The sequence below is a fragment of the Rhinolophus sinicus genome, chromosome 17, assembly GCF_057876585.1.
Source record: "Rhinolophus sinicus isolate RSI-liver-muscle chromosome 17, RSI-T2T, whole genome shotgun sequence".
Lineage (NCBI taxonomy): Eukaryota > Metazoa > Chordata > Mammalia > Chiroptera > Rhinolophidae > Rhinolophus > Rhinolophus sinicus.
The window spans coordinates 182224756-182245768 of record NC_142517.1 but is presented as its reverse complement, the minus strand read 5'-3'; the positions used below and the strand labels follow the sequence as shown (position 1 = coordinate 182245768).

General features: G+C 37.8%; 1 protein-coding gene across 6 annotated transcripts in view; it reads left to right on the top strand.

Moving 5' to 3' along the window:
- The window catches only part of FTCDNL1 (formiminotransferase cyclodeaminase N-terminal like), a 74878-nt gene that overhangs the window by 32171 nt on the left and 21694 nt on the right, over positions 1–21013 (top strand). The window contains exons 1-4 of one of the 6 annotated variants that reach the window (XM_074339730.2): positions 9555–9894; positions 11765–11889; positions 14507–14602; positions 15836–15988. In XM_074339730.2, coding sequence (XP_074195831.2) covers positions 11778–11889; positions 14507–14602; positions 15836–15988 — 361 coding nt within the window. In that variant the 5' untranslated portion in view covers positions 9555–9894; positions 11765–11777. The other 5 variants (XM_074339728.2, XM_019746490.3, XM_074339727.2 and 2 more) reach the window with 5 other exon arrangements.

Sequence of the window (21013 nt, the reverse complement as noted above, 5' to 3'; positions counted from 1 at the left end):
ACAGATAGTACTTATATCTTTGATCAGAAGGAAGAGAAGCTAGAGATGAGCTTGTTAGATCCCTAAACTGCAGGGCAACACTAGTCAAATCACCCGTTAGAATATGAAAAGAGAATATGAAGGTTGGGCTGTGCTCCTACCCAAGAGGACAATTTGCAGAATCTTAACCTATTAAGCTGGAAAAGACATTATAGAGTACCTCATCCAGCTCCCTCATATTACAGATATGGGAACTGAGGTGCAGAGAGCCTGAGTCATTTGTCCAATGTTATACACTTGGTGACAGGTTGGAATAAAAATATGGCTTCTTGATCTCTGATCCAAAGTTCTTTCCACAATACTATATTAAGTAATCGGGGACATCTCTATATCCACTAAAAACCAAAAATGTGTTATTCATAGCATTGATTGCCTTCTTACAGAGGTGATGTGAGTTAAAGAGAATTAAATGCCATTGCAAGTATTGTCATCTTGGTTGTGAGATTTCACTGCTCTGATCCATCTGCTGGGGCTCCATTTTAAGCCACACAGGCTGGAACAGCAGTCCACTGTCCTGTAACAAAATAGCTACTTTGGAGTCAAAACAATTATGTGATAGTTCCTGCAGAAAAGTTTGCTTTTTGACAACCTTGCCTTCTCCCGTTTCCCAAAGTAATGATACCTCATCTTAGAGAAGACTGGAGCTTGGATTCAAATTACCCTGGGCTGAACCCTGTTGGCATTTCTCAGTGTTTCCATTTGAAGAGATGAACAAAGGCGATGATCAAGGAATAAAACTCTTTTAGTATATGGCTATGCTAAATTTATCTCATGGAGAAGAGAAGGCGATTTGTGTACTGGGGTGGGAAAAACAAAAATTATAAGCAATTAAACATTTTGTCTATAAAATTAGATTTTAATTACATCCATTAGTAAGAATGATTTTTTTCCGTATCCGTAATTTCATGTAGGCTCTCCGTACTGCCCTTTGCATTTGATGCTCCTGGTAGTTTGTGCTGAATATTTTCTTTCAAGGCAGAAACAGAAACTCACATGTTTGAAAAAGAGGAAAAAACTTCAGATCTATTATGGCACTGAAATATTTACATCATCTCCTTTCCATTTCACTCTTCTTTTAGATTGAGTAGCGGTGTATAAATACATATTTAAGCTGAATTTTAAACAGGTTAATATTATATCAACTTTCAGAGGCTGAAGCTAGATATCATAATAGAATGAACTTCTTGGATATAAGAAACATGAAATGCAATTACATTATATTCTTACAATAAAAAATCTCAGTAGTTAAAACATTTTAAATTAGATATGGTACAGGAACAAATATTCAGATTATTGTTCATCTATTTCCCTATTTCTCAATTTAACAACTTAAAGATTCTTGTTTTCTATATAAGATTATCAGCTTTCACAATCTCCCCTAATTTTGCAACACTTTACTCTTCCAATACTTACTTCTAGCACATAAGGAAAATTTAATTCCAAGTTATATCTGCACATTCAAAGGGAAGGTTCAAATATCAACCAGCACATTAGAACAGCCTTCCTTGTTGGTATTATGCCCCTGCTCTGCTGACTGCAAATGATGCAGATGCAACGATGACATACTAGGTGTGTGGCTATTTGACTTTCCAAAGCCTAAAGGGGAGGCTGTAGTTGAAGCCAAATAGAAATCTTGGCCACATACCAAAATCAGAGTCAAAGTTTACTAAGTCCTAATTCTGAGTACGGTAGGACATTTAAATAAGCAAGGAATATCCACATTTTTTAGATTCTAATATTCCTTTTCTGGAGAAATAGACATTTTAAACTGAAATCAATGAATTCCTCTAAAATCCACAAGATGGTGCTATGAAGTGGTGTTTAAACATTTTTTTCAGTACCACATGCCTTCTAGGAGCAATTTTTAGGCAGGGCCAAATAAATACTATTTAATAAAATTGACAACAGATAAATGCTATTTTAAAACAGCAATGTAAGCCAGACTGGTTGATATAAGGAAGGCATACCTGTACTCCTCATATTGCTTTTTAACACTTTACCCCATACATTATACTTCTGTTAACTGTTATTTGTCTCAGGTTTTAAGAGTATTTTGTGAGGAGACTAAGAGTTGAACTTGGATCTCAGCAGGGCTGTCATAATGGAAAAAGTACGGGACTGAAAGAGAGAACAGAGTACGACTCTATAAGCTCACCTGAATTGCTGCATCCAGCCATCTTCCATCTATTTCCGCTGTTCCCAACCAAGGGCGATTTTGCCCCTGGGGGACATTTGGCAATGTCTGAAGACGTTTTTGTTTCTCACAATTGGTGGGGTGGGGGAGACTGCTACTGGCATCTAGTGGGCAGAGGTCAGGGATGCTGCTATACACAGGGCAACCTCCACAACAGAGAGTCACCCTGCCCGAGATGTCAATAGTGCCGAGGCTGAGAAACGACTTGTTCACACTCCTTTGTTGGTTTGTCTATTCATGTATTAATTAGTTCACAAACTCATTCACTTATGCACATATCTACCCGTCAGTCCATGAATTCGTTCCTTCAGATTTTTACAGTGTCTACTATGATTCAAGACTGGACTAAGCTCTAGGGATTGCAAAGACTAGCATCCTATTCCTGGCCAAGCTATTCGGTTGGTGCAAAAGTAATTGCGGTTTAAAAGGTCGAAAATAATTACAAAAACCGCAATTACTTTTGCACCAATCTAATAACTGGGGAGAGAAACACTTATGAAACGATATAATAATATGTGATCGGTGTTTCAGGGGTAAGTATAATGGAACACGTAGTGGAGTATGATGAATTTTGAGAGAAGAGGACAGAATTTAGGAAGGCTTCACAGAGGTGGAGGTTGTTGAGAATTTGGTGGGTAGAAGGTGGTCGGTCATAGGATGAAGTCTTGAGCAAAGCACAAGCAAAGGCAGAGACATATACAATAGTCCGAAGTGTTTGGTGAGCAGTATATTGTTGTGGTATGAGACAAGAGTGAGGCGGAAGGTTGGGAAAAGGAAAGGAGAAAACCTTAAAAAAGTAGAATGGGGCCCCAATGGGAAGGGCCTTGGATTTCATCCTCCAGGCATTTAAAATTTAAGATAGAAGAATCATATTAGACATATGGCAATCACTGAACCTCTTTAGGCCTGAATTTCACACCCTTAAAGTATTTGATGAGATACATTTTAGGTTTCCTTTTAAAACTATGTTTTGTAATTATAAAGTCAATCTATTAGATATATTAAATACTGTGTATTCTTAGATTTATATTACAACTATCAATAAAGATAATAATATCTATAAAGAAAAACATCTTTTTTATACACAAACATGTCACAGAGATTTAATTTCATGATAGTTAATAAAATGTAATATATTCCTATTAATATATTTGGTGTTTGTTTTAAGGCTAGAAATACTTAAGAAGATCAAGTTATTCTGCAGAATACACAGTCTTCCTATTGGTTTATTCCTATGTCAATAACTATTATACTTCAGGTTGCACCAGGATACATTTTTGAAATATTTTTTTCCTCAACCTTCTCTACTATTTGTAGAGAATAAGTTTTGGACAATCTAATTAAATCTGAGTAGTTTAACATGTGTTTCATAATTTGAATGATTACTTCAAAAATATTAGTGTTTAAGGGAACTGAAACAATGGAGTCTTTTAGGTCTTACCTTAACAAGTGAAGAAAACCTAAAGATGAACAATTTTTAGGATTTTACTTGAGTAACATTAGTATCTATCAAGTGAATTTTGATATAATTTGATTGTGATTTACAAAATGTATTCTTAGTGTATATTTTTCATTTAGTATTTTTATACTTGTGTCTTAAAATTAGCTTTAAAATATGGGTAGTTGAAACCACTGCTATAGACCAGTTCTGTTGACATTCAGAATTTAAGCCCAGAGATTACATGGCATAACATGAGATAAAAGAAAAATATTGGATGGATGGGGGGGTTCATAAAAGAAAAATGGGCCTCATATCTAAATTTAAAAAACAACAACCCCAAAACTCCCAGGAACCTCCTATGAGGAAAACTTCTATCCTTTAGCCCCAAATAGGGAAATGAAAATACTGATGTTAAAAGTGAGAGAGACATTGGATAGGGCAGGGCTGTATTATAACCTTCTGAATTGGTTAGTGATACAGTAACTAAGCCATTTTCATCCTTGCCTGTTGTCTATGATTGTCTATTGGATTGCATCTTTTTGAATCATTTTTCTCTCCTTCTCCCAAATCTTTGTCCTTCTGGTTTCTGTACCACATTTCCTCAAGTATTAATTAAAGCCTTTGATGGATCGTTTCAGATATGAATATCCATTCATATTTATTTTCATCCACAAAAATTATTATTAAAACCCATCTAATAATTTAAATAGTAATGTGGATTTTCGACAGTGCTTGCATTTTGAGACAGCACCATGGACTAGTTTCAAGATAGAGGGTTAATCTTCAAAAGATAATAACCTTGTGTGATGTTATAAAAAGGGTTTCAAGCCCCAGAAGAGTGGTTGAACTCGTGAGTGGTTTGCAAGGGCACCTTAGGGTTCACAGAGGGGCCATGGAGAAGCAGTAGTGGGGGCAAAGTGCGGGATGCAGGGCACCACCATCCCCCTCCCCCCCCCCCCTGACCCCACTTCATCACAAGCTCTCCTTCTACCTCTATTGCCTGTTCATTCCAGATCAAACATTATTTGAGTAAAGGTTCCAAGAAGGTGCCAGATGATCTGAAGTTCCTCCAGACCTGAGCTTCTATACATTTTTATTTTCAAAGTCTTTCCAAAAACATAGAACTTCAAGCTAAAAGGATTGTATAATAACTGATGAGAGCCTCAAGGTAGGGTAAAGGAAACATTAAAAACAGCACAAAAAATTAATCTTTCTCATCCCTTCCTTAGGAATTAGACATTTTCTATTTAAATGTATATAAAAAATACGTTTAAAAAGCTAAATCCCTTCAAACACTGAGATATACAGTAAAAGACAAACAAGCAGAAAAACATTCACTCAGACCTTCAATTTGAAAGTTCTACAGAGACAGAGCTTGGAGATCTGCCCAAGGGCAGAAGTGGTTCTCTTCAGAAGGGCTCCTTTTCAAAACTAGCTCTGAACACACAAGTGAATTAGGCCATGCTGACATCACATGAATACCTGTGGTCAGGGTCTCTGATTCCTGTGCATCCAGGGGGTTATCCTGTTGGTGTCAGTAAGAGTTGACATTCACTGGCATATACATAAATCATTAAATAACAACAATAATACAGACGTGCCTCTAAGTGCACACAGCATGACTGGACACTTATTGGACTGTCACAAGATGTGTCATTTTTCTTAATGAAAGTTGGCAGTTATCACCCACTGGTTGAAGTTTTCAAGTAAATATTTATTGATTAAAACCTCATAACAACAAAAACTCATGTTACTTAGGGAAAAATATTTCTAAACATGCCCAGCATTTTTGCGGATATAATAAGATACATTTTGTGAACTAAAATAGTTTTAGAAATAATCTTAATATAGTCCCATAAGTTAAAACAAATTTTCAGCAAAAATTCCAAGTCTATTTTAGGAATTACTCTTCATCTGCAATGTAACTAATAGCTATAAAATTACAACTTCGGAGCAAGGCTCTAGGAGACACTTTATTTTATTAGGTGCCTAGGTCCCATAATAAAGGAATGCACACTGAATGACCACATGGAAGGTCTAAAAAGGCAAGGAATGAATTAAGGGGTGACTAGATCATAGGCTTTCACCTTTTGGCTAGTTACATGAGATATTTTGAGTGTGAATGAATAGAATGCATAACAAGCGGTTCCAGTTTAAGCTAATAACTATGCTTACATTCTAGTCTACTTGTCTTTCATGCATAAAGATGTGAGCTGACTACAGGAGAAAGAACCCAATCCATGTTGCGTAAAGGGAAAGACATTCCCTATATATTAAGGTGGATAAAGGTGAATTCTGGAAATTCTATGGGGTTTTTTTTTTTTTTCCTTCTTAAAACAAAAATGGCTAGAGATCATTTCCCACAGTCAAGGCAGAAATGTAAGGGCAACAGAAGTACTTCTGTTAGTTGCTGTAACTTCTTTCTGGACATCAAACTCCTTTTCTTCATTTAAAATAAATGAATAGCACAGCTTCCTCCACTCCAAACTAAAAATGGGAGCAAGAAACCCATTTGCTATTTTAGAAAATGACTAATAGAACACATATTTCATAATATCACATGATTCAAATAACTTAATACAAGTAATTAAAACCACTTCTGTACTTAACTTGTCCTAAAATGACAATTAAAGTCACCTTTAAAATCTTTCATTTATCAGACCACATTTACATGAAAGAAATAAAATCTTTTCAAGTTCCACGAGGAGGGAAGAAGGTAGAATTAAATCTGACATAGTGTCACAATATGGTGAAAGTAAAATCTTCAAAGAAAAAAATTGCATTAGGAATTAGACCTCTGTCTTTCTAAGGGAAATTTTCTACTCATATTTCCCAGTCCACAGGTAAATGCTACAATATGACAATAGAAAACAGCCATAGTATTAATTAAAATGCTCTTTAAAACATTATTTCAAAATTTCATAGCAAAATAGGAAACTTTCTAATTACTGTATTCTGAAATGTATAGATAACTAGGTAATGGAATGTATTAGATTAGTAAAGTTGACTCTTTTGCTTGTTTTAATAAGTGTCTGCCTTCTTGTAAGATAAGATGGCCAGATATCCTATATATGGAAGTCTAGGAAACTCTTGCACAGACTATAATTTATATGTATCCACTATCCTGGAATTTCTATCCTTGACATTTCTGGTTTTGTTGCCCATTTGGGGGGCCCGAAGAGAGGATGCAGGCAGGGCTGAGTGGTGCAGTTTCCTCTCCACCCTACAATCAGAAACAGGCTGGCACAAAAGGGACCACAACCACAGGGCAGGGATCAGGGTGAGGCGAGTGAGGCTGAGTCCAGCAAGTGCAGGGTAGGATCCTGTCTTTACTTAAAATCTTGTATTTTGTTCACCACAGATTTCTAATTTTGCATTAATTTTGATTTTTTAAGATATTGCATTACCTAGTTTTTTGGCATCCACTTAAATGTTGCTCCCAAGGGGAGTGCCTCCCTCCCTCTCACTCTAGGCCTGGCCCTGCTTAAGCAGCACCTGGCTCTGGGTTCCAGGAGCTCTGTGGAGCCACACTGGAGCACAAGCTTCCCCTTTTACTGCCTCAGCTCTGATGGACCAGGGAAGACTCCTACAAGAACTGCGTTCTCTCTGCTTGCAAAAATGAAATGAAAGGTTCAGAAAAGTGTCCTCTTTGTCTCACAGAGAACCAATGGGAGTGCCAGGAGACAGTTGTCATTGATAGAATTAACCCTGGGACGTTTATCTGTCTTTCAGTGCTTCTTTGTATTGGGACAGGAACTATAAGGAGCAAAGAAACTAATCCTCTGAACGTGAACTCAGCAGGAGAAACCAGGAGCCAGAGTAACACATTCACCCAAAAGTATGAAAAATCCCTCCAAAGCATGCTAAGTTAAATAAAAATGGGAGGCTGGATGTACATACATTGTAAATGTGACAGAAAGCTCTTCTAAATCATGAAATGGGCAGGATTACATGTGGTAAAGCTAAACTAACACCAAGGGTACATTTCCATTCTTGAATAATGCTTTCAATCTTATTGCTAAACTTCTCATCAGACTTGCTGATATCTGTATCCTTGTCTTTTCCCAAAACACATGCTTACTTACAGTCCATAGGCAGGGCCAGACGCTGCCCCCCTCCATAAAGGACGCAGAGGCCCTGCTTTCTCTCTATTTGTGTTTCACACGAGTAGAGTGGAGAAAGGGATTAAGGTTTACTGAGTAACTCTCGGGCGTTGATGCTTTCTGAAACGTTATCTTACCTGATGCCTGGGCAGCCCTGTAAGGGAGAGAGATTCTCACAGAGAGGATTAGGAGACGTTGGGGCGGAAGCTTTAGGTCTGGCAGTTGCTACAGCTAGAACCATGAAGCCCCTCGTTGCCAAAGTTTTCTCTGGAGGGATATGATAAGTAATGTTACTACTCTGTCTTTTGTTTTAGCAAGTAGTTTCATCACAGAATTGTTTGGAAAGGTGAAATACAGGGGCTTCAGTTCCATTGTCCTCTATGGAAGTCAACTTTGGGCTCTGCAGTACTTTTGGAAATTGGAAACTAAGCTACATGCAATAAAAGCTCTGAAAAGAAAAGAAGAGAAAGTTAGGGACATTAATCTGATTAAAAAGCTCGCAGAATTATCTGCTGCCATTACATGGGTATTGATTTTTAGGCATTCCCATGGATGTATATCTATTTTATTCATTTTTATGCAGATTCAGTAGAAAAAAATACCTAAATATATATTTAACTTCATAGGATCCCAAAGCACTTTGAGGATTTAAACTGATAAGCCAACCTCAAAGGGACTGATTCTTGCAACTAAAACACAGACACCTCTGGGGTGAAATGTGGCAACAGTTTGACAGGCATAGCAGTAGCTTAGGCCAGAAAGGATTTATCCAATTAAAATTATGGGATGAATTTTGGCTGGCAGAATGTAATTACCAGCCTTGGAATGGATCCAGGATCCTGAGGTTAACACCCCTCCTCTTGCCAACAACCCTCCTACCTGCCAACACTCCGAGATGGGGAAGGCTGGATCTGACACAATCGCACATAATACTGTTGTGACATCTAAGTACAATGATGATGATGTGAGAAGCATCATGAACCTGATTTTTTTTTAACACTCATTATGTTACTTATTTTTATGCCACATTAGGCTAGAAACCAAATGTCCACATAAATGTTAATTTCGTCAAATCTGTGTTTAAAAAGTATAATTAGAAAATAAAAAATAGATTTAAAAATTAATTTATTCCGTCAAAGTAGTTATTTAGTGATTATTTTCAGTTTAGGAACGAAATTGGATCAAAATGGTGACATTTAATCATTGCTACATAAAAAAGTAGGTCCTGAGTTTTTGGAAGAGAAATGTGTTCTCCAAGTTCACTGGCCTAGAAAAAAGGGGAATGCTTCATGCCTGGTTCATATTGGTTGTACTTTGACTAAGTGGGCATGTGCAAGTACTGCTTTGTCCCGGGGTGGGTCCAATTCACATTTACAAGCACTCGTGGGCAGTATTTCTCAGGAGAATTTACCAAAGGGGTGCGTGTGCGTGAGCGTGAGCATGTGTGTGTAAACCAAAGAAAAGAGCCCCCTGCTGGTGTATAATCAATGGGTAATGACCTCATCATTAGATTCTAATGCCCTTTTAGAAAGTCATTCATTTACGAGAGAATTGTGGGGAGTCCTACGATGAAGCAGAGCAGGCGAGGAGGCAATTCTAACAAGAACATGAAGCTTTCCCAGACGCAGGCACGGGCCGAAGCCGGGGCCAGGGTCAGGGAGAGAACTGCAGAGCCGGCTCGGGAGGCGCTCCGCCCGGCTGGAGCGCGCCCAGGGCGCCGGGAGGCGGGGCCGGCGCCGGGAGCTGCGTACCCGTCACGCGCGGCGATTCCGGCTGGTTGCCGTCCTAGCCCGCCGCCCCTCGGCGCACGCAGATCTGTTCCTTTGCAAACCGCAGAGCGGCCGCAGGTTCGAAGCGAGCCCGGGGCAGTGCCGCCGCCGGCCACCCCTTACTCCTGGGCCCCGCTGCCCGCAGATCCTACTTCCTGCGGGCCTCGTGGGGAGTCCCTCGGGTTACTCTTCGGCCCACGCGGCCCTGAAACACTCTACCCCCGCACCGGGGCGTGGCCGCGAAGAGGCGTCCCAGCCACGGGTTCCAGCCCCTGAGCACACGCATCGGTCTCGTGGGAGAGTCTCTTTGCGACCCGAAAAGTGCTGACGGTGGTGCGTGCGCAGGAGGCAGGTGATCTGGCAGAACCGTCGCGAACTCCACTCCGCAGCGGCCCTGCTGGTTCCTCCTGGGGCGAGGCTGGTTGCTGATCTCTCTCCGGAAGTAACCGAACGGTGGTTGAAGGAACGGGCGGGCGCGCTAGGTTCCACTCTCCCAAAAGTGTTTGGAGGGCTTGCGCTGGGTCACTTGCTTAGAGAAGGAGGGAGAGAAATTCTTACCCTTTTTGCTAACTAGCCCGACTGCTTTCCAAAAGCCTGGTACTCCCGCTGACTTCAGCTTTTGCTGTGAAGGTAGATTTTCCTAACACCATCTTTGTGTGATTTAGCTGTCCACAGGGAATCAAAATGCGAAACGAGAAGATGAAACTAATCCTTTCTTTTGCACTGTTAGGGGTTGCCATAAACACCATTTGTTAAAAAGCATAATTATGTTGGGAAAGTGCCTGATGAGACAATTAAGCTACATAAACACGGAAAACAAATGAAAGCCAGAAGACGCCCACACCCCTGTGTAAAGCAATTTTTTGTTTACATGAAAACCAGAGTTCTGAGCTGCTTATTACAACAATGTTATTAATGCTAGAAAAAGTTAATGACCATATTTTTATGAATTTTTGATGAGATGATGGTCACAATGTGAAAACCTGAACTAACCATGAAGCCCCCTCCAAACTCCCTTTAGGTTAAAATGATTAGGCCAACGAACAATCCTAGTGACCAGCAGCCCTGGATTTACTCATTCATGGAACACTATTATTTGCACCACAGCACGTTGAGCTTAAACTCATAAGCTTAATGTTGAACGTCATTCACTGCTGTATCCCCCACACGGAGAACATTACCAGACACAAAATGGCCCTCATCAAATATTTGTTGAGTGAATTCATGAGGACCACATTTATGTTTAGATATATTTAAAAGAGATCAAAATATAATGGCCTGATCTTGAAAAGGGGGATTCTTATTATTTTGAGATATTTAAATTTCTTCAGTTCATAATGTCATTTGAGATATATTTAAAAGAGACCAAAATATAATGGCCTGATCTTGAAAAGGGGGATTCTTATTATTTTGAGATATTTAAATTTCTTCAGTTCATAATGTCATTTGAGATACAGGAGGCTGATGAGTTGAAAAATGCCATGAAGAGAAAGCAACCTCCAAAACGTGTGTAATTAATCCGTTTTCAACGACTCAGTCACATTTTTTGGCATTATTGAGTAACATACCAGAGTACATGTCAACTTTCAGTTCAAGGTACAGAGTCCTGTGAAAAGATTTCAAACTGCTTTAGAAACTTTGGAAATCAAAGTACAAGAGGAGCTTAGTCAAATAGTTGTCACTTAAAGCCCTGAAATGAGCCCCTCTATTTGTTCATATGGAGGCTCCCATGGTGTAGCCCAGAGATACTTTTTTTTTTTTTTTGCCAGAGGAATACTTTTTAAAAGAATGAGCATATTAAAGAATCTCCCTCATTATTTTCTGTATTTCCCCAGTAAGTCTCATTTAACAAAAGGATCATGCTTATTTGTTAAACAGTGCAGACCTGGAAAACAGAGATAAGCTAAGGAAGAGATGCTTAAAAGGGAATAACACACTTCCATGAAAAAGTTTCACTTACATGACAGATTCAGGCTGAATAACTTGAGGGATATTTTCTAGTACTGTTACATGTTCATTTGTGCATGACCACATGTACATGGTTATCTGGCTGAGGATTTGTCATTTAGGTGTTCTCTCTAGGAAGAAAATAGTGAAGTGTTAATATTTTGAGTGCCTGGTTTCCAAAGAGCTATGATTTTTTTTTATGGTTAATGAACACAAAAATATGAATGAACGGTAGAGACCGAAATGAAGACTCCTTTTTCTCCTATTCTAGAAAAAAAATCAGCATGTCTTCCTCCGGACTGGGGCTCCGTTTGGCTGCCTGTTTACTAAACATTTCAGAAGCCAGAAGAAAACACATTGTTGAGAAAATAGCAAACGCAGCTCTTGGAAAAAATGGTAGGAACTACAGATAATTGAAGTGGATATGTAGTGTTTTGATAATATAGTGATTTGTACTCTGCAGACAGTATCTGCAGGACACTCTTCTTCCTAGATTTCCCCCCTTGTTCTTGGACTGTTACAGCTTCTGCAGGATTCCAGATCCTGAGATAGATCAGTTACTCAGATGTGCACATATGTTCTTCTCCAAACGCAGGCGTACGCTTAGCAACACAGTTTTTCACATTGGAGAGGGAGTGTCTGAAATGCCCACTGTTCAGGATATTTACAGGCTCCTGAGGAGGATATAGTTACATAAAGGTTTAACATTCCCCTCATGGGCTGTTCATTTGATCATTAATAGGATGAACATAATTGTACATTATGCTTTTTATTAGGCAGGTTACATAAAAAATAAACTTGCCAAATACCCACTACTTTTCAAAGCACTCCCGCCAACAAAGCCCATGCTATTATTAGAGTATTATTATTTCTACTCTATTTTCTCCATGTAAAGACTCAGGCAATTGCAGTTAAATGATGTGCTTCAGATCACTTAGCAATTCAGAAGACTGGAACTCAAGCCTTCTTACTCTTTGGGCCAATATTTACTATGAGAGATACTACTCTTTGCTTTTTTTTTAACCCTAGTTAAAATGTTCATGTGATGACACACAGTTCTACGTATCATTTGTTTTTACACACACACACACACACACACACACACACACACACACACACAAAGTATTTACAGACTTACAGTGGTTTAAATAGAAAAGCTTTGTTATTAAATCAAGTTTTTTGGCAACAGGCAAGCATTAGGACCATAGCCTTAAAGCATTTCAGACAGTATATTTTAATTTCTGATTGTCGTTTTTGGTTTGGTTACTGTTTTTCATGAGAAAGAAGTGTTTTCCCTAGCCCATTTCTAACAATGAGCACATTTAAGTTACCATCTCGCACCTTTGCAGGCGCTGGAAATGTCTATGGAAATTCTCGATAATTGCTGATAAGGAAACTCCTCTGGAATCCGTATACAGCTGTGCTTTTGCAGTTTTGGTGGGAAGAGTGCACTTGGGCCTCTCATTGTCAGACACAGTACATCTAATGGGATTGGGTTACCTGTCTCTGTGAGTAAGTGAATGTGCAGAGACATTTGTGGAAGCCACACTGATGGATGCCTGGGTCTCAACTCACAGTTTTTATCAGCTTATTAGTGGCAGCAGCTCAAATGGAATTATAGCTATTATACTCCATTACAAATACCAATTTACTTCTGCTGAGATTCAGACTGACAGCTCCTCCTGCCAGCAGTAATTTTTTTTTCTATATGCATGCCTAAGAAATTGCAGGAGAAAGTGTTTCATTCTTTCAGCATTTGATTTAATTGAATCATGAAACTGAGAATAAAAGCTTTTTAGAAGAAGATTTAGGATGAAAAAATAAAATCATCTCTTTTCTTTGAGGAGCTAGAAGAAATACATCAAAAAGGAGATTGTATGATCTTGTTCCTGCTTCATCTTTTATAGTTATGAAAATGCAGGGAAGGTAACACTAGTTAAGAAAATGACCTATTGTTTTACAGATACTTTAAAGGCATTTATTTTTAAGTCAGTGGAGTAAAACCGTATCACCTATATTTTTTCTAATTATGTAATATGAAAACATTTAAGTGGCTTAAAATGTCTTCTGTAACAAACCCTGAGTTATAAATTTTAGACCTACACCAGGGCAGGGCTGTATAGGTGCTCATTTGGTTGTGAGTGAGTGATATAAGTTTATCTTTTCACGTTGTTAAAATTAATAACATAGGGCTGCTATAAGCTCTGTAGTTCCTGCATGTAACTTATTTTTCTTCTCTTCTGAAAAGATTAATTGTTAAGCTGCCAGGGGACAGAGCGACAAAGGTATAATGGCATAGTGAAAGCTTTAATTACCGCCTGAAAACTTTTGTCCTTCACTTTGAATTTCCTTTTGTAGGCTTAAGGGGGACTTTTAAGGGGCCTGAACCAGGCTTGTAAACTTCAAAAATAACTTTGGGGTTATGTGTGGCTGCCATACAGGGTATGGTAGATTTCTCCTTTAGGTTACACATTCAAGTGAGTCACAGGCCACCAAAAGCTGGAAGTCGTTAACATCTGAAGGCTGTTGGTGGCCTCTGAAACAGAGATGGTGGAATCAGAACGGTTTCTCGTAGACAGGTGCATGCATCCCAGAAACCTCTGCTTCAGGCACTAATTGGCCTATCCTAGTTTTTCCAGATGTCAGATTTTGATCCAGAGAGTTTGATTTCTGGGGTTGGGAAGGAAAAATTGATAAAGCCTAGAAGATGAGATTGATAAGGAACAGAATTTAGAGTGATACGATTTGGCAATTGAAAGCAGAAACTACCAACTTAGACTGAGTTAAAAAGACTCCAAAGCCTAGTGTCTGAGCTGAGCCATCTGGTTATATAGGAAGATGCTGTAAGAAGTGGACATTGCTACCCACACATTTTATGATTAGCTGATGTCGCTTCAGAGATCACACCCCAGAATTTTTTATTAAACTAAATTTAATTGTATCAGAAGGTATAAAGTATTAAGATTTCATCACAGAAAAACAATGCTTGCATTTATGTTTGCTTTCTTTACAGGGCAGAAACATCCTGAAGTATCAGTGCTCAATATATTTTCTGATCAAGACTACAACAGATCAGTCATTACAATAGCAGGTTCTATTGATGAGTTAGGTAAGACTTAAGTTTCTTTCTTTACATATATGTCTTTTGATGAAGGGTGGGCTTCAGGTAGACCTGCATGCTCTTTAATCATTGATTTCCTGTGTAAATCTGAGTATTCCATTACACAGGCTACCTCAGAACTTCAGCATTTTTCTGAACATGCACATCTCAAACATATCCCATTTCCTCTTCATTAAAATGAACCTTGAGGTCCGGGATTTAATAACAGTCTTTCCCTGAAGATGATCACATATGCTTTGTGGTTAAGAAAAACATCTTCAAGTTTTAACCTGTGAAGTATAATTTTGAAGTCAGCCTTGATTTCACTGATAAGTTGGCATAGACTGAAACATGCTAAACAGTTGTATTTTGGGTTGGGAGTCTGAAATCTTGAGTTGGTTCATGGGTTGAAATGAAATGGGCTCCATGTCTCATGTAAGGTTTGGTGGGACAACTTGAATTTGAAGGATCATAATTGTTTAAACAAAAACCTGTATTGTTTTAATATTCCTTAGAACCTTTAATATTGCTTAAGGGTTCAAAATATTTTCAAATAAACTTTATTTCAACTTAGCAGATAGTTTTTTTCAAAAGTATGTTTGTTTGGAGAGCAAAGAGCTGACTGATAATTCCTAGTAAACACAGGACAAATTATCTTGAATGTTTATCATTAAGATGTAAAAACTGCTTATTTGTTGTTTATCTGTCTTGCTAAAATGGTCATACCATACTGCTAATGGAAACTCAGAATAAGAACATTAAACTCTTAGGTGTCTATACTATGTAGGTAGCTATAACAATTTAATGAAAAAATCTAATTATTGGAAAAAGCAAAACTAAAATGAATACTTATGATTTTAAAAATTTATGTTTGTGTGTATATTTTAATGTAAGTTCATAAAACATTCTGAAAATAGCAAGGAGTTTTATCAGATTAATTTGATAAAATTGAAGAAGTTAAAGTAACCAATTGTAAAAAAACACAAAGTTGTTAAAGACTGATAAATATTGCATAATTCCTCCACTGTGGGGAATAAAAAGCTGGAAGAAATGTGAAACTATGACAGTTGGGAGGTGGGGCAGGAGAAAATGTTGGATCTTTCATTTTTCTTTACTTCGGATGAAAAAAAGTCTATACAGATTACAAAAGAAAAACAACTAGTGGGGCAATAAAATATAGCTATTTCTTTACCTGTGTTTGAAAGTTTAGTGATTTTCTATTTATAATCATACCTTTTTAAGGCAATTCTGTTCTGGCTGCCTGCTTGGAAGCCTTCCAGTCTATCGATATGCAGGTTCAAGAGGGAATCCATCCTTGCCTGGGAGCAGTGGACCTCATTCCCATTTATCCTCTCACTGATGTTGGAGTGGAAGAGTGTGGAGCTGTGGCCAGAAGTAAGAGAACATTTGGGGTAGTGTGTTATGTCTTAATGGAAATGATTTTGACAAATCACAACAGGTTGTGACAATATAGTCGCTCCTCAACTCTCTTGGAAAAATTGACTTAAGACTTATATCAACAGTAAGCTTTCCTGGCTTTCCGTGGCACACTGTGTCTTTGTGACTCATCTTTCCACTTTCCACGCCGTGACACCATGGAACACTAACTGCTGTGAGATGCAGCAAATCAGTCGTTTTGTCCCTTACAAATTCATGATAGATCACGAGGAAACAACAGTAGTTTATAATGAGTTCCTTAGACTCTTCGGGGCAGAACGATGGTGTGTTTTGCCCATCTGTGTCTTATTTTCTTGAGCAGGGGTAATGATGAGGTTGAAAAACCACTTAAATGTTAATTCCTACCCCTTTTCCTCTGACTTTTTTTTCTTTTCTTTTTTCCCTATGCACAACTCTCTTTAAGATTTTCTTTAGAACTGAACTGTCACAGGCTTGATTTCAGCCCGAGGGTTACGTTTAATTTGGAAAATTTGAGCTATGTCACTTGAGGTGTTTTTGAGTTAGGCAAATTGGGAGAAAAGAAAAAACCTTTTGCCTGGACTGTCCAGCTGCACCATGGTTAATTACAACATGTAGAGGCTCATAACCTTTGGGGAAAAGTCCGCTTTAGGATAATTGCATTCTTCTCTGTATGACCTCAGAAATCCCTCTATGATGTTGCCTCATTTTTCTTTAATAGTGAATTGTCTAACATTTGGGATGTAGACTTGGACTCTAACTGAGCTACATCAAGCACTAGAAATAGGAAATGAGACTTGTTTCCAAAGGAGAACCTCACTGCTTGTGCTGCATTTTAATATGACCTGACAATCTAAGGATTACTTCCCAGGGAAACCTTGGCCCAAAATTTGCTTTCCTTTTTATCCAAGAAAGAGTTAAAATTCAACATGGGGGAAAATACGCTTCACACAAAAATGAAGAGTTCAGAATTGTCCAGACCAGAGTAATGATTTTAATTGTCTTCAAAACAATTATGTTCAATTACATTAAATCTCAAATTAGCTAGTACATGAAGTTCTTCATTACATCACGACCAGTCCACCCCAGATGTTCATCCTGCGTAGGAGACAGTTGACAATCAGAGGCTCTGGACACAGTATTTCTCCCTTCCCTTGCCCTTTTGCTTCATTGGCAGCTACTGTACCTCATGATTTAAACATGGACATTTCTAATTAAATGAGAGCTCAGCTGCATTCTTGAACTAATTTATAACATTTGATTTGAAATGTAATAGCTTCAATCTTCATCTGATTAAAAACAGTCATATACTGTACATGGTTACTATTTTGATGCTCCAACATGCAGTTTTTATTTTTGCACTCCCCTTTCTACACAGCTGTTCATCTAATAGCATCCAATTTTTTAAGGGTTTTTATTTTATTTATGTATTTATTTTTAATAACAGCATGCTTAGGCATTCTTATAAGGCAAAAGTATTCGAATTCTAGGAGCTCACTGTTCTCAGAATAGTGAAGGGATTGGTTTTCACTAGGGTAACCCCTTGTCAGAGAAACCAAGTTTAAAATAATAATTTATCTTTGGGAAGAAGAGCAATGGAGAACATTCTAGTGAAAAAAAGTATAGTTGATTGATATATATACTTTGTATGTAAAAACTCTGAATAATGTATTTCAGAATTTTTTGATATCAGCTGTAAGCTTTCTCAGACCTTAAGAAAGGGGTTCTTAAAGTGGGTTCGAAATTGGTGTTCAGGGGACTTTTAAATACTGTCAAAATCATATGCAAGTTTTTATGCATGTGCTTTCTTGTATACATACATAGAAACACACTCACACATAATTTTGCATATAATTTTAGTCTAAGAACTTCTAGAATAAAGGGCCCAGCAATGCCGAGGCTCAGAGTCGATAGCAGCCTGGGCTTCAGGACCTGCAAAGGCCTTCAGTGTGGCTGGCCAGATGAGGAAGACATTTCCGGGAATGTTAAGTAATGAAGCTCAAGCGGTAATTAGAGGTCCTATCATGCAGCCTTATATGCCAGGTGAAGGAGTTCAAACCTTATCCTAAAGGCAATGGGAACTGGTGAAGAGTTTTAAGCTAGAAAGTGGTATGATTGGATTTGAATTTTAGAAAGATCACTCTGGCTGCATGGTAAAGGACGGACAGGAAGCACGCACAGCAGTTTGGAAAGTTGATGGTGGCCTAAGAAATAGAGAATGGAGAGACTCCATAGGATGCTGGGGGGTGGGACACAAAACAGTGGTATGACAGTGTCTTCACTTACAAATGATGGAAGAAAGGAGATTTGGGGGGGAAAGAGCATGAATATATTTTTTACATGCTGTCATTTGGCAGTTGGATATAAAGTTGAGAGCTAGGAGGCACATAAATCTATATTTATTTATATTTAAATCTAGTCTATATTTATATAAGGCTTACAGTTTTGTTTTTTAATGTTTTGGACTTGATTTTTATTTTCTATAAAAACCACATTTGATCTGTTAGACTACATCCCATTTTTATCTCTAATATGTCTCTAAAAATTTTTCTCTCCTCCCTTTTTCCCTTCTTCCCTCTGTCTTTCCCTCTATTCCTTCTTTCATCCTTCCTTTCCTTCTTTTTGTTATCAAAATGATACATGCATGTGGGTGAACATCCAATGTTGTACCAGGTTTGTTTTAAAAACTGTAGGTACCTACATTACGCACCTTTCCCCCTCCCCGTGCACAAACTTCAGTTTCCTTTTCTTCAACTCTTTTATCATGTAGGATTCAACTCCGGATAAGTAAATATCACACTTATATTGGTACTTCTTGGTTTCTCAGTTTTATGCATTGCTTATTGACTTTTTACTGCAGAAGATGAAAATTTAACTCTCTCACCTCACCCAACACACACACACGCACACACACGCACACACACACACATGCGCACACGTGCACACTGTTACTTCCTAATCCTTCCTCTGCTCGATATAGTTATACAAAATTTGGATCAATACTTAGTGATTACATTATCATGACTATATAAACATTATTCACAATGAATCCTTTAAAATGTTATTATTATTTTACTCTTTCTGCACAGCTTTTTCTTTTTGCTGGAGTTGATCATTATCTTTTTATTGTTTAGTTTTTTTATATACTTATCACTGTTTTAATCCCATATTCTCTGTCAATAACATTTCTCCATGCATTCAGATAAAACACTCCACGTGTTGCGTGTTCTATCAATTTCATCTTCTTAAAGAAATATGTTCTAGAACTCTGACCTGTTCTAATTAGAACCGTTTGCTCTCAGTTTGTTGAGAATAACTCATTCTGGGTTCTCCTGGTTGTTCCCTTTATCTTTTCTCTGTGTTGGATTCCCTGGTTCCTGAATCTCATGTGTTCTCTCTCTCAAATTTATGTCCTTGTTTTGGTGAACACATCTTCTAGTAGCTTTAAAATAGGTAGGGGAAGGGCATGCAAGAAATACAGTTTTCAGACCTTGCATGTCTAAAAATGCCACTACTCTGTCTTCACATTTACTTGTTAGCTTGGCTAGGTATAGAATTCCAGGTTGGAAATAATTGTTAGCTTGACTAGGTATAGAATTCCATGTTGGAATATTTGAAGACACTGTGCCATTAAATTATTATTTTCATGTTGCTATTGAGACTTCTGAAGCCTTTATAATTCCTGATCTTTGTATGTGATCTGTCATTTCTCCCTGGAAGCTTGTAAGATCTTCACTTTGTTCCAAGTTCTGAAATTTCTGTGATGTTTCTTTGTCTGGGTCTGTTTTCATTCATTGTGCTGGAGACTTGGTAAGCCGTTTGAATCCTTGAAATTCTTGTCCTTCAGTGCTGGACAATTCTCTTGAATTACTCCATTGATGATTTCTTTCATTTTCTCAGGTTTTTTTTTTCTGGAAGTCCCATTACTTGAATATTAGAACCTTGTACTGGTCTTCTATATTTATTTTCTCTCTTTTTTTCCATCACTGTATTTTTATACCATGTTTCCCCGAAAATAAGACCTAGCCAGACCATCAGCTCTAATGTGTCTTTTGGAGCAAACATTAATATAAGACCCAGTCTTATATTATATCATAATTATATTATATTATATTATATTATATTATATTATATTATATTATATTATATTATATTATATTATATTATATTATATAAGGCCCAGTCTTATATTATAGTAAAATAAGTCCTGGTCTTATATTAATTTTTGCTCCAAAAGACGCATTAGAGCTGATGGTCCTGCTAGGCCTTATTTTCGGGGAAACACGGTAATACTTTCTGGCAAATTTCCTCTACTTTATATCCCAAGCCTTACATAAGTTTTTCATTTCTTCTATATTTGTTCCCAAGTGCTTTCAATTTACTCTCTAAATATTCCTTTTATTTTATTATTTAAAATAACATCCTGATGTTGTCCATGAATGCAGTATCAATGGATAATTGACATTTTCTTCTTCCTGCATAGTGTATGTTCTGTGCATGATTGGTTTTTTTCATTTATCTTAAAATACATAAAACATTAATGAATTTTATTAGACTTAGCCTCGTTAGATGATTTTTCAAGCATTTATATGACTTGGAGGACATGTGCCATGGCGAATTCATACGACGTCAACACTAGTGTGATAGACTTGACACCCTTTGACTACTTTATTACAGATTTTCAAAACCCCCACCCACACCCTCACCCCTAGGTTGTTTTTCCTTATTGGTTTTAAAGGCTTTCCTCAGATGTCTGATGGTCCATGGTTGGCTGCTTACCCTAAGAGTAGACACTAAAAGATTGATGGATACTCTGAGCATAGGTGGCATTTGTCAACTGTAGGCTTATCTGGCTGGGTCGTTTCTTTGGGAACCCCTCATTTCAGTATTTTTTTGGTCTTTTCTCTTGGTCAGTTCAAGTTCCCCAGCGAAGGATCTTCCAGTCTTCAACCTGAAGTCTATACATAGCTGTCTGTGTTTTAGGAACTGAGTTGTGGAAGACGG